General features: G+C 42.0%; 1 protein-coding gene across 8 annotated transcripts in view; it reads left to right on the top strand.

The window, feature by feature from the left end:
* Window positions 1–13,855, top strand: part of PALM2AKAP2 (PALM2 and AKAP2 fusion) — a 285,217-nt gene that overhangs the window by 46,526 nt on the left and 224,836 nt on the right. For all 8 annotated transcript variants that reach the window (XM_051642422.1, XM_051642428.1, XM_051642427.1 and 5 more), the window contains one exon: window positions 13,651–13,781. In XM_051642422.1, the coding sequence (XP_051498382.1) occupies window positions 13,651–13,781 (131 nt within the window). The remainder of the gene's footprint in view (window positions 1–13,650; window positions 13,782–13,855) is intronic.

The raw sequence follows: 13,855 nt of genomic DNA, 5'->3' as shown, positions 1-13,855 counted from the left end.
ACACAGATTTATTGAGTGACACGCATGAAAATTAACTATTTCTCTTTATTATTTATCTCACAGCCTGCAGCAAAAGCAGTAATCATACAGGAACCTAAGGGGAGATCAGGGCACAGAAATTTAAAATGGCAGCTTTCTCAGCTAAAAGCACAGCCAGACTTGAGATCTGTAATTTGGGTGAGAGTGTGAGCATTGAGACACAACAGGTTCTTCTCTGCCTCCCCGTTCAGTGGCATCAATTGTCACCAGAGGAGGAGTGTGTTGTTTACACCATAGTGGTCATGGTGAGTGCTGCTCCAGGAGCTGCCAGCACCACCAAATAGCTGTCTGCTGGTAGATATGGGTGAGGTGATGGTAGAGGTCTATCTGGGGTTGCAGAGTTCATCCTCACTGCCATTAGGCCTTTCTTAAGTAGAGGGAGGGCAGCTACTCTACAGGCTCAAAAAAAAAGCACTTGCTGAGGATATTTCACTTTTTCTGTGGAGACAGACCAAGCAAACACCATTTTCTTTTAATGCCTTGTTCAGTGTTCTGGTTGCTTAGTAGGGTGTAGACCAAAATGCTTTTTGGCCTTCCAGGCTCCTGTGTTCATTGGAAAAGCTATGTATCCTCCTTCCACCTCCCCAGGGCTCCTCCCTTACCTCACCCTGGGTGCTCTAAACCTCTGCAAGTCAGGGGCTACCAAGTCTGCTATGAACATAGTCCCCAAGTCTGATATATCCCCCCCGTCTGGCTCAAACAGCCCAAATTAAGTGGGCTTCAGTTTTCCTTCAGAAGTGCTGAGTAGAACATGGTTAATTCCCTCAATTACGTGAATTTCAGCTGTTTCTGTGGAAGACATAAATCCATATCAAAAAGATCAAGCTTTCCTAGGAAGCCCATGGATTTGCTGTGAGGTTGCTGATGTCTGTAGAGTGTAAGGACTTCGTGTCAGTGCTCAGTACAATCTGCTGTGGAGAAACCTTTTGAAATAATATCTGGGTTAATCCTGTGTCTGCAGTATCTGGGTTGATTCCACAAGCATAACAGCTTGAGTTCACCCAAAGACACTCGTGCCAGGATTCAATGGGTTCACTTCATTTCTGCCCAATGCCAGAGTAATTTTATTTTAAAAATAACACTGTGTAAAATAGCATGTTTGCTTACCTAATAAAGGTTCTGGAAGCTACAGGCGTTCTGTTAATTTCAGTCAATTTTATTCACATGTGAAAAATACCTAATAGAAGCAGTTTATTGCAAATGCTTACAATGGATTACCTACAGTTTTCAAGTTGCTGGTGTGAGTTAGACCCGTGGCAAAATGACTTAACTCTACTACCAGTTCATTCATTTTTCTCTTGCTACATACCTGGCTGAAAAGAAGGGAGTAGTGGCCACTGCCCTGTCATTACAGGCAGAACAGCCCAACAAATACTAGAGCTAGTAAGTGTCAGTGTTGAATGCGGACAAGGCTTTGGCGATGTGTTTTGCAAAGGCTCCTGAGAATGAAAGCAATGGCTTTATGGCTGAGGACACCCAGAGAAAAACATGGTTCAGCTATTAATGGTACCTGTTGTTTTCTCAGTTAATCAAGTGAAACCCCCTCAAGTGTGAAAGTCTGAAGTAGGAGAGTTTGGAGTAGTGTAGGCTCTAAAACCTGAATCCCTTGTTGCTGACAGCAAAAGCCTTATCACCTCTTCTCTGAACCATTGGGAAGTAGGGACATTGGTGGGCACAGACCACTCGCTTTGTAGTTCAGGACCATAGGGCACTTTCTTGAAGGCAGGAGGAGTATTTGTCGATGTTACTATCAGATGTTTCACTGAAAAGGCACATGTTGTTGGGAGAAGTATAAAGGTTCTTTGAAGCCCTGTTTTTTGAGACTGAGCATGCTGTTTTGGTCTAGTAAGAAGGAATTTACAACAGATCTCCTTACCTCACAACTTCTTTAATCTTCACACTACACACCTCTTCTCTTATATAACACAATATGTGTTTTAGTTTATCTTTTAACAGTATATAGAGTTTAAACTTCATGCATGCACAGCTCATGGGCCATACTCTCTGTGAAAAGGAATTGCCCTGTCCATGGGAACTGGAGGTGTTACCAGCTTCTATGATTTAAAATTAGAAAATTGAGAAAAATTCACCTTATGTAGACACACTGTCTGCAGTATCCATCAACGTGATGTGGTTTCTTGAGGAAGATGCCAATGGATTTTGGTTGATTAGTTGCACTGGAGACCTAAACTACAAGCAACAGCTGCTTTTAAGAACACGTTCAGCTCTGCTTTAATGAAGATGTTTACTATTTCAAATAAGCTCTCAAACAGAAGTGTTTCTTCCAAGATCTGGCTGCCTCTGTAGTTAGTTGAACAGAATTTATCTAGTTGATTACTGCAGCTCTGTTTGGTGGTGGCTGGGAATAAAATAAACCACACAAAACCTCCTAATTGAATGAAAAATTACTTTAACTATTACTATTACTTTAACTATTACAATAGATCCATTTACACAGTTACTTAATTTCTGGAGTGGTGTAAATATTAGGGACCTATTTCTGTTAACATCTGCTTCTTAAAGACTGTGTTTCATGAACACTTAATCTATAATGTAATTAACATGTTTACTCTGAAGGAAAGGAAAGCCTGTTTATGATACAGAGGTTTTGTTAGGATATGGTTTTAGCTAAAATTGTCTTATCTGCAGTCAGAGAATCTAAAAATATATATAGATATATAGATATATGTCTATCTAGCCATATATGTATACATATATATACACAACAGTGTGGTAAAACAGAGATAACTTTTGTGAATGAAGGAATCTTAATCCCTCTGTGATTTACAAAGTAATTAGCCCTTAAACTGAGTGGCAACTCAGTCGAGCACACAAAAAATGTTGGGTTGTGTCATGGACAGTTCCATTCTCTACAGGGTCAAAGCAATAGCCCCCAAAACCTATTCTTATTAACAGTTCAGGACACTCTCTCCACCTCCCAACTGTACTTGTGGGGCATGGAGAGGTTAATAGCTAATTTGGAGAGAAATTCCCATTTCCAGAGCATAGGGGACCCTTATTCCTCCCTATCTGTGCATTAGCATCTTTGAGCTGATGCCCACCTTACACTGGGAAGCTTGGCTCTCAACAGGATATAGGCTGAGAAGTGAGAGGCTCAGTCCCTCTCTGCTAACCTGTTTTATGATCCAGAAGAGAAATCCAGATTTGTTAGGCCAGAACATTTGTTAGCAGTAGGAGAGGGAATAGGACTGCACAGCCTAAGGATATATGGCACTAGCTCTTCCTGAATTCCCTACAGAGTACAAAATTTTAGGATATCTTTGCCAGAAAGCAGCGTTCAGAGAAAGGGGGGTTTCAAAAATCCTTATATGATTGGTTTTCAAGCAAACACAAAATAAAATATCTATCCCCAGATAAAATCTTTTAGGCATAATATAATAGTTTATTCAGGCCAGCTACACAAATTGACTAGCCCAAAGAGATGAAAGCTTTATTTTTTTAACTCATGTTTCTTATCTGCTTGCATGCCCTAGCCACGCAGCTGAATAAATGGTCATTTTTCTGGTATAATCCCTATGCAAGAATACTCCTATTCAGGAAAAAAGCATTGTGTGAGTTGTACTTCAACTGGGTCAGAGTTATCCTAGGATGGCCACATGTGTAAGTGTCCCCATACAAGCAGGTCTTCCTTGAAACCCAGCAGAACTGGCACTCAAGTTTCAACAACTAACAAGGTCCCTCAAGCAGGTCACTGCCACTCCAGCATTCTTCATTATAGACAGACTGTGTCAAAGTAGCTCAAGGATGTTTACAGCTCACGTCAACCTCAGCCACTCCTAATGGCCTGATAAGTGCCCAGAAATTAATTCACATGGCCTGAATCCAGCTTTTAAAAACATTTAGTATAAGAACTTCACAGAATCACAGAATAACAGAATGTCAGGACTTGGAAGGGACCTGCAAAGGTTGAGTCCAACCCCCTCTGCCAGAGCAGGACCAAAAAAAACAACTAGGGCATATCACTCAGAAAGGCATCCAGACAGGTCTTGGAAGTCTCCAGAGAAGGAGACTCCACAACCTCTCTGGGGAGTCTGTTCCAGTGCTCTGTCACCCTCACAGGAAAGTTCTTCCTCATGTTGAGGTGAAACTTCCTGTGCTCGAGTTTGAATCCATTGCCCATCATCCTATCACAGGGCACAAGTGAAAAGAGCTTGTCGCTGCCTTCTTGATGCCTTCAGGTATTTATAGACATGAATTAGATCCCCCCTCAGTCTTCTCCTCTCTAGACTGAAAAGCCCCAGGTCTCTTAACCTTTCCTCAAAAGGCAGGTGTTTCAGTCCCTTAATCATCCTTGTAGCCTCCACTGGACTCTCTCCAGTAGATCCCTGTCCCTCTTGAACTGGGGAGCCCAGAACTGGACACAATACTCCAAGTGAGGTCTCAGCAGGGCTGAGTAGAGGGGGAAGAGAACCTCCCTTGATCTGCTGGAGACACCTCCTAATGCACCCCAAGATACCATTTTAAGACCAGAAAACTTTTAAGATCAAAAAATATAGGAATCTCTGAAAAACAGCTTTTCTTTTTGCCTCTTTTGACTGATGTTGGTTATGTAGCAAGGAGTGATAAACTGATGCCTAGGGTGGACTGAATGTAGAGAGGAAATTCTTCCCTCAGAAATTAATAGTAAAAGCAACTGTATCTGTGTAGTAATGATGATAACTTAGAAAGTCTATTTGTTTGGGGGGAAGAGAGTTGCCAGTTTTCCAAATCTAAGGTGGTTAACTATTAAAAAAAAGAGTTACTTCTAAATTAATTTTTTCCCCTCAAAACTATGCTTTACTTCTTCTGAAAATATGGAATGATAACTCGTAGGGAAAACCAAAGCATACCTAAATTTCTGGCTCCAGGAGGTAAAAGTGTGATCAGACTCATTACATGTGTATATCTGTAAAAGAGGGTCTTACTCAATTTTTCAGTACACCCACACAGAACCTTCAGCTAGCTGGAAGTTATATCTTAGTCCAGCCCCAAAATTCTCTGGGAAACAGAGACTTTCTCACGGAGTCATAAAAGTAATTTATGTGTGAGGGGACCCTGGAGGTCTCCTCATGGCCCCGCCAACAGGAGCAGGTTGCTCCCATGCCCGTCATTGTCCCATTACATTTGGACTCTCGCCCAGGATAGAGACTCCATGTCACCCCCGTGGGAAACCTGAGGACCATGCATGCCTTCATGGCAGCATCTTCTTTTGCAGGCTCTGTCCCTGCTGAAACAACCTGGTCCCCTCATTCCTCCCCTTGCCCCTGCAGCAGCCACTGGCAGTTGTTATTGTTCATTCTCATTTTTCTGCTTAATCTTGTGACTATAAAAATGCCAAATGATTGGAGCAAGCCATCGTTATTATCCTTCCATGAAGAAGCTAATTTGGAAATCTTCAATAGAATGCCTATAGAGATATACTGAAAAATAAGCCCCAGTTTAGGTATCAGCGTGATTTTCGCCTGTTACTTCACACAGAACTTTCTGGTAGCCTGGATGTATAAAAAATATATGCAGAAAAGAGCCTCTGTCTGAATTATAATTCATCTTGTACTTGTTTTTTGTCTCAATGTCATCTTAAGTCTTTAAGGAAAATTAGAAATTCTTACCTTGTATCAGGCCATGCCTATGATCCCCTTTGCTGAAACTGGTCTGTACAGAACAGGGTTCTGTGGCTGATGAATTAATCTGTGCAAGAGAGACACAAACTTTGTGTCTTCTCTTGTAGAGTCTTGACAATGTCTCTTGCTGTGGTGGTTTTCTTTGCAGCTGAAAGATCCTGAGTTTTATTTCTTCTTCTTTGTCTTTGTATGGAAACAGCTGCCTGCTTGGTTTACAAAGTTAAATAAAATATGGGACCAGAACAATTTAAAAGCAACGCACACAAAATATTTACACTGGTGATCTTGCTAATGGATGGGAAGCTTACTCTGAGGACGTAGAAGAATTGGTGCTTTTTCCCCCAAGGAGATCCTAATTGAGCCTCTATCTGTACAGCTGCAATTTCTGTACCTGAGCATTTTTAAACTAACAAAACATGAGATCTTCATGAAGGAGCTACAGCTGTCACCATACCCATCCCTCAGGTAGCTGGCCACAGATGTGCCTTCCCCATCCATCCACACACAGCTTACTTTGCAGCCGTGCTCTCCAATCCCCTTCCCTTACTATGGGGCACCCAGCTGACATCCAGCCCTTCCCAAGTGAACACAAATCACGTCATCTACCTCAGTCTTCCCTCACCCATTTCTGCAGTCACACTTCACTGTTTAACATGGTCCTGTCTGTGGCTGCTGTGCCAAACGAGTGCTTAGAGAAACTCCAGGGAGCTGAAATACTGTCATATGTACCAGCTACAGCAAACAAGGAGGAAATACTATCTCTGCAAAGTCTTTTGGTTGCCATGATTCCAGGTGGTGCTTATCATAATTGTGGCCATCATCTAATTTTATTTATTTACTTTATTACTATTTATTTACTCATCTCCCCACATGCACCCCACTTGCATCCCCCACCCAGTGACTCACTGATGCTGTAGCAAATCTCTGTCAGCCCAGGAGCTAAGAGGAAAGAGGAGACAGGCTTCTTGGGGAAAGGGAGGACACTAGTCCCTTGGATAAGCAGACTGCCTTGGAGGCACCAGGAAACTTCTGAGCAGTTCTGAAACAAGACCTAAGGGCTGAGCTCGGAGGTCTGCTGCAGTAAAGGTTTTATGAAAAGGGAAAACTCAGGCAAGTGGCAGGGTAGCCTTTACCTGTGTGGCTGAGAAGAAACTTTGGAAGAGGTTAAGCCATCAGTCTCCAATACCTGGTCATACAAGGTTGTCAGTTACAATGTGCAGGACTTATAATGCTTGTAAAAAAAGGCAGTTAATGTGTTTTAATGTTCTGTGTGATAAGTACTCATGAACTAGCTGCTGGAAAACATTTACAACTCTTGTTCCAAATATATGCTTCTTAAAAAAATGAAGATATCAGTTCCTTAAGATATTTCTAAGAAATGTTTTGTTTGTTTCTTGAAAATGAATAACAACAAACTTGCATCTCTACAGGGTTATACTTAATCTGCTTTATAAGCATGCTATTGGTCTTGGGCTGGCCAAGCTCCAGCAGCTAACATACATATTTTTGTTGAATTAAGTTAGCTATGACATTGTGATTGAAGTCAAGACTACAATCAAGCTGCAAGTTTTTCAGCATGACTTAATTCCCTAATCTGGGCAGTGCTTGAGTCATATCTGTGTATCATGCAGACATGCTCCTTAGGCTAGAAAAGTGTCACAGATGACTAGAAAGGCCACAGAAAGTTCTGCTGCTAAGCAAAACCAGATCATACCAGCAAGCTGGAAAAGGCTGCTTGTTATGTTCCAGGGCCAGTCATGCCATACAAGGCCACATCCATCTTGCAGGAGAGCAGAGTAAAATCTTGTGTTTACTGAGGACTTCTCCACTATTTTGCAAGCAGACTCACTCATACTGAAACCCCACATAGGAAAGATCTGCTGACAGTCAGGGAAAAGAGTTGGACTGTTTTGTTTACCTACTGCAAAAGGAAAAGCTAAGGCATCACAGAGGCATACATTTTTAGGAGCTGCTTATTTTGAGATGAACCTGCCTTCATACTGTTTATGTCTACAGCCTTTCTCTGCATTTTTTTATTTATTCATGAATTGTTAAGGGCATTAACATGCCTGCTCACACTACAGCCATGCAAACGTTTTTTTCTTTTTTTTTTTTTTACCTCATTTTTTGGAAGGCAAGGGGAGGCCTGCTGGCAAAGAGGCAGGTCTTTCTGTAATCTCAGTACACGTCCCAGTAACCTCTTTGTTAATGCTGGCAATTGTGCTGCATGCCAGCAGGTCAGACCCAGACCTGCTGTGTGACCTGCACCAGCTGGGTGAGGGCCAGCTGGACAGCAGGGGAAGCTGCCGAAAAATATGGCAAGCCAGAGATGCAGTGCTCAGACTGGTGATAGGAACAGGATACAAAGGAAAAGGAAGGAATCCCCAGAGGAGTTTTACTGGTGGTAATTCTTGCACTCGTGTTCCTTGCAAACTCAGTTTTATGGAACCACCAGGAGCTTCAGAGCGTGCAAGGGCAGAGCAGACTCTACTGAGCCCTTCCTCTTGTAGTCCATCCACTGGCTGACAAAACTGCAGCCCTGGGCAACAGGCTGCCAAACAGCAAGGCCAGGCTCATTGGTGCTTCCAGCGCTGCAGATCTGCCTGGAAAACACAGCCCTTTTGTACCAAGGGAGCTTTCTGAAATGCAAAGAGCAAATCTGAAATGCAGTCAGTGATGCTAGCTTCCTAATGGGAGTGTTCGGGGCTAATATCTGATTCTCATGGCCAGATGAAGGAAGAGGTTTATTTCACTGTTTCATCAGGGTGTGGACTGGTTATATGCCAATTAGAGAGTACAATATCCAACCTCCTGCATGTACATTTTTTTCCAGGTCAGATACACTGAATGAATGTAGGGATAAAATAATTTCATAACAATAAACAGTTCCAGCTCTAAATTGTTAATGTCTGATGGTCTTCAAGCCTCAAAACCCAATGACTTTTGGCAAATCTTCCATTTGGCAAAGATTTCAGGAAAAGTGCCTTTGATGTAGCACTACTGATTTCAGTGGAATTACCCCAAGGATCATTATTGCCAATTTTGGATGACACAGAAAAGCATCATTACACTGAATGGTTTGAGTCCAGTGGTGTTTCTCAAGAACAGGCACATTTTACTAAAGGAGGCTGTATTGGATCAACTTTTGACCTTTGTTTCTCCTCAGGATTATCAACTTCCTTGAAAATTTCTCAGCAGCCAGAGGAGTGCTCCGCTTTAGCAAGCACTGCCCTTAAGGAGAGATAGTACTAATTGCTCCTCTAATCACTTGTAAATACAAAAAAGCTCTCAAAAATGCTTGAATAAATTACCTCAAAAGACAGCAGGACAGCAAAAACTGTCTGTTATATTGTCATAATGAGGCAAATGGCAAATCTGGCAAATTGATCTGGGCCTCAGGTTAAGACAATGCCACACTTCATGCAGCACTGGAATTGTATTCCTTTTTATGAGCAATGTTTGTAGAGGGAGATAAAAAATCAGCAAATCTGATGGGTAGAAATAGCACCTTTCACAAGCAGGCAGCCCAGAGGTGGCAAGTAATGGGCATAATTACATATGAAAATGGTGCTAAAAATATTTACTTACTGTAATAAAATGTCCCCAAATACTTAAACTCTTAATGCAAGATTAAAGCAAAATGCAGCACTGAAAGTAAAGATTTTCTTTTCAATACTGTATTAGTTTTACTATGTGCATTTGAGAGTTTTGCATTATTTCCTTGCTAGAGCAAAATGTAAAAAACTTAAAGCCCTTGGGCTTTACTGTTCTGAAGCATGAAACTGGAATAAATAGCATGTAAGGGAGCTGTGCAGCACATTTATGGCCATCACTGTGTCTACTGCATTCAAACATTTGGCAGGATTTCTTTCTGTCCTGTCTGACATCTGTTCGCTTATTTCTATCCTCACCATGATCTCTGTTCAAGAATCATTTCTTGTTTGTTTTTTTGTGGGTTTTTTTTACCTTTTTTGCCTGGTGCAGAAAAGTCAGTCTGCTTTCCTGCACTTGAGCAAAATAAACGTGGAGCTGCCAGTTATCTCAGCAATCTCACTCGTGTGCAGAGAAACCAAATCACCTGAGAGTGATGGTGACCTAGAGCATCACAAGCCCAGTGCCCTTTCCACTTCAGTAACAGAGAGGCTTTTTAATGATGTGATCTAATTTCTGCTGAAGGATTTAGCCCTGAAGAAACTGTAGGCTTGCAGTATATGCAGGAATACTTATACCAAACTGTACTTAATGTAGCTGCTGTTGTACCAGTGAAACGGTGCCTTCTGAAAGAACAGCATATTCACATTCCAGTATTGGAATGAGCTGTACAAATACCTGTATTTTTACAGTAGTCTATCAGGCCACTCTTGGAGCCCATTATCATTTTGACAATGTCTAATCATACAGCACAACTTTGGTGCATAAAGGAGCTCCAAGATGCAGTCAACAGTTAAAGCTCATAACAGACAATGAAGGAGGAGCAATGCTGAAATACTAGCTTGTGGCCATTTTAACCACAGATGGTTAAGTAAAGCAAATGCACAATATTGTTAAGCAGGGGTAGCTCATGCAGCTAGCTATTTTTAAGCTCCATCCCCATGCAAGCAATCTCCTTTTAGCAGTTTTGAGAAACACCTTCTTATCTTCCTGATATACAATTTTGCAAGATTTTTTTTAAGAAGCATAACCCAGATTTCGTAGCTGTGGAGGACAGATGGCAGCAAACCAACAGTCTTTTGTTTCCAAGGCACATCTGGCTCTGGTTTGCATCTGGCTGGACTGCCTCAATGTTGACTGCCTCACTTGACTGTCTCATACCCAGAAGCTGCACCCAAGAACCCAGCACAGCTCTAACACAGACTCCCTCTTTCACCGTCCTCACCGTTGGTCTCATCATGCTTGCCAAAGCCTTCCCCCCCAGGTCATTGATAAAAACACCCTGGGAAAGGTTGGCTCAAAGCAGGTGAGAGAGTCTCCCAGCCCCACCCACTGCCTCAGCCCTGCACCAGGCATCTGGCAGGGGAGAAAAAGATTTCCTGGACAGCAAGACAGTTGCTCGTTGTCCCCTGTCGTGTGCCTGCTTGTTTGTCTATTGTATTTCCAGTGGGTGTGTAAATAACCTCAACAGCTTGGCAAATAGACCTTCTGAATTTTAAGAAAGGCTTCTTATAAGTGCTTCCGTTTCTCAGAGTCTTCTTGTCTGGATTTCTCAGTGTAGTATTTAACGAATGCCTTAATTTTCATCTTAAAAAGGAGAGCCAAAAACATCAAAGCTTCCAGTATTCCTGTTTTAGATAAAATATGATGACACTCCACTCAAGAGGGAGGATTTTTAGTAGATCATAGCATTCTTGTCTCTAAATATGTCTTTTAAAAAATCCCATTTATGCTTTCCAGTTTCAAATTAATGCTATTAATAGGTAAAATAGATAAATAAATAAATAATGGTGATTTTGTAGCTTAAATGTTTCACATATAGAACGACCAAAACAAAAGCTGCACAAAATATCTTTGGTTTGGTGTACAGCAGTTGTACTGGAAGGGCTAGCATCTCCTTGTCTCAGCATCAGCATGGAGATTCTGTAAAAGCACATTGAAAAAAGCCTGGATTTCATCTGCCCTCTGGGAGCAAATGGGGAGTGACTGTTAACTGAACATCTTCAGTGCTTTCCAAGCAGCACTTTGCCAAAGGCTTTATTAGGAGTGCTGCAGCCATATCTAAAACAGGTTTAAAAGTGAGAAGGCTGCCTTAATTTTAAAAGTTTGGTCTTTAGAAACTTTGGGGTTTTTTTCCAACAGGGTATCACTCAGGATTTCAGATTCAAGACCACAGATGAATATGACACATGTAGCAACATAGCTCCACATGTATCTGGCCACATTTCTTTTTGAAGAAAAGCCAGGATTTTTCTAAAGACCTATCAGCCTTCACAGTGTTCTGCATTGGATCTAGCCCAGAGGTGTCGTCAGAATTGTGCTACTGAGATCTCTTAAATGCCAAAGCACAGGCTGTTAAGGGCTTAGCACATCAGGACCTGTAAAGCCATCTTTGACTGTCTAACCTTGTTTTTTGGTATGTGTGATGACTTGGGAGTCCTCTGCTGAGGGACCTTTCAGTAGCACATGGGGCTGGCGTGAGCTGCTGAAACCGCTGGGCAGTGATCAGCTGGGCTGAACAGGAAAGCAAGGGTCCTGCAGAGAAATCTCACTACCAGCAGAGAAATGTGGCAGGAAGCACTCCTTGGTGGTAGTGGCAGCAAAAGAAGCAGCCAACTGCAGAAACTGTGGCAGGAGATAACCACCCCTAATGTTTTGTGAACTAACACCTCGCAGGCCATGAGCAATGATGAGTTCAGCGGGCTGAAGTACACCTCCAGCACCAGCAGTGCCAACTGTTGAACTACATGACACAAGAGCACGAGACCTTTTCTGTCATGAAGAAGTCCTAATTCATCTAGAAATCACTTAAAAACCACCTAGACACCCTCTAGTGCACAGCAGAGTTACAATCAGTGAAAGCTGGAGTAATTTATAAAGTCTAATTCGCTTGTGTGTTTTGTATTGCTTTCTGTCTGCTGCCTTATTAAAATCTAATTGCCTGATGTCAAGTAGGCCATGGACTGACAAGAATAGTTTATGCATAGATAGTATGTCTATTTATACACTCAAAACCCAATAAGTAAGCTTTTCTGTCATGTCTAGAATCTTTCTATTTTGGACTGGGTTTGAAGCCTGCTTTTTTTTGGTGAATGTTTTTCCTTTATACGTGGTTTGTGAAAGTCAGGCCTCATTCCAGCAGTGATCATGGCATTGAAAAGGCTGATACTGCATGTTTGTGCAGCCTCTGAAGTCCAGTTGCTTTGAACTGATTATTTCGTTCTTAGCTCCTCTTTACTGGAGAGGGTGGAGCTAGTTTCCTCAACTAGCACTGCCAAGTACTTTGCAAATTCAAAAGCAAGGCTTCTCTTTTCTGGTCAGTGCAAGGGACCAGCCTGGTCAGTTTCTTGGCTGACCTTTCTTCCCACCAGCTCCATTTCATTCTTGCCTAGGAGCAAAGTCCTGTGTGGCTTTCAGCTTCTGCACTTCCTTTCGAGTGGTGCTTGTCCTGTCTGCCAACTGATCTGCTGCATCCCTCTGGCTGGATTTGGGTCAAAAATGGCACAGGATGATGTGCTAGCCAAAGTGTAGCTTGCAACCAGTACATCTCTACTGGTGAACTACCCTGGGTGAGCAGCAGCTGGAGTAAACAACAACCAGGTGAGGTTCTAGCCCTTGGTCTTGGTGTAGCAAGCATAGCAAAAATCCCAGGAATTATTCTATTTGGTGTAGGCTATTGCTGCTTTCTGCTGCAGTGTTGCTGTGCCCTGGGGATACCCATGGCTTCTGGAAGACTTTTGTCCATTTGTTTTAATTTTTGTCTGGCTAAGAGGTGACGTGCATGCTTGTGTGAATGTGTACCTATTTCTCTCTGGCTGTATGCTTGCAAATATATTAAAATGCATCTGTGGCATAAATAAAAAACCAACATCTCTGATTAATTTAATAGCAGACTGATTTTGTTCTTCATGAAACATACTCCATCTAGAGCATGCTTCTCTTCTGTTTTTGAAGCTTTAAGAAGTTTATTATTTTAGTCCTTCCAGCACATGCCTTATCATTCATGAGAGATCCACACTTTTGTTCAAAGATTTCAGCTTTCAGGACTGGCTAATTTGCATGGTTTAAACTGTTTTTCAAATTAAGAACTAAAAATAACATTATATTAAGGCATTGATGACAAATAAAGTGTACCCTGTAAAACTGACTCTCCTGAAACTGGAAGACCTGACATGTGAAACAACAGTTAATTAATTGCCTGAAATTGACTATATAAAGCAGAAATCAGAAATGCAGTGGGGACAACCTAGTATTCAAAAGCAGAGGCATCTCCTTCTCAGTCTTCAGATGTTTTTTTTGTTCAGTCTGTCCCTGAGTTTTGGGGTTTTTTACCTTACAGTCAAAAGCTCTTCGGGAAAAATGGCTGCTACAGGGAATTCCTGCTGGCTCTGCAGAAGAGGAAGAAGCCAGAAGGAGGCAGTCAGAAGAGGATGAGCTGAAGGTGAAAAAGCTGGAAGAAAACATACACAGGTAGGGACAGATTCCCTTTGCTTTGCCTAAGAACAGTCGCTTCCATTTAAGGTTAGAGATCTTCCTCGTTTAGG

The sequence above is a fragment of the Apus apus genome, chromosome Z (assembly GCF_020740795.1).
Source record: "Apus apus isolate bApuApu2 chromosome Z, bApuApu2.pri.cur, whole genome shotgun sequence".
NCBI lineage: Eukaryota > Metazoa > Chordata > Aves > Apodiformes > Apodidae > Apus > Apus apus.
The sequence above is the reverse complement of the archived record's forward strand: the minus strand, read 5'-3'. Positions and strand labels throughout refer to the sequence as shown.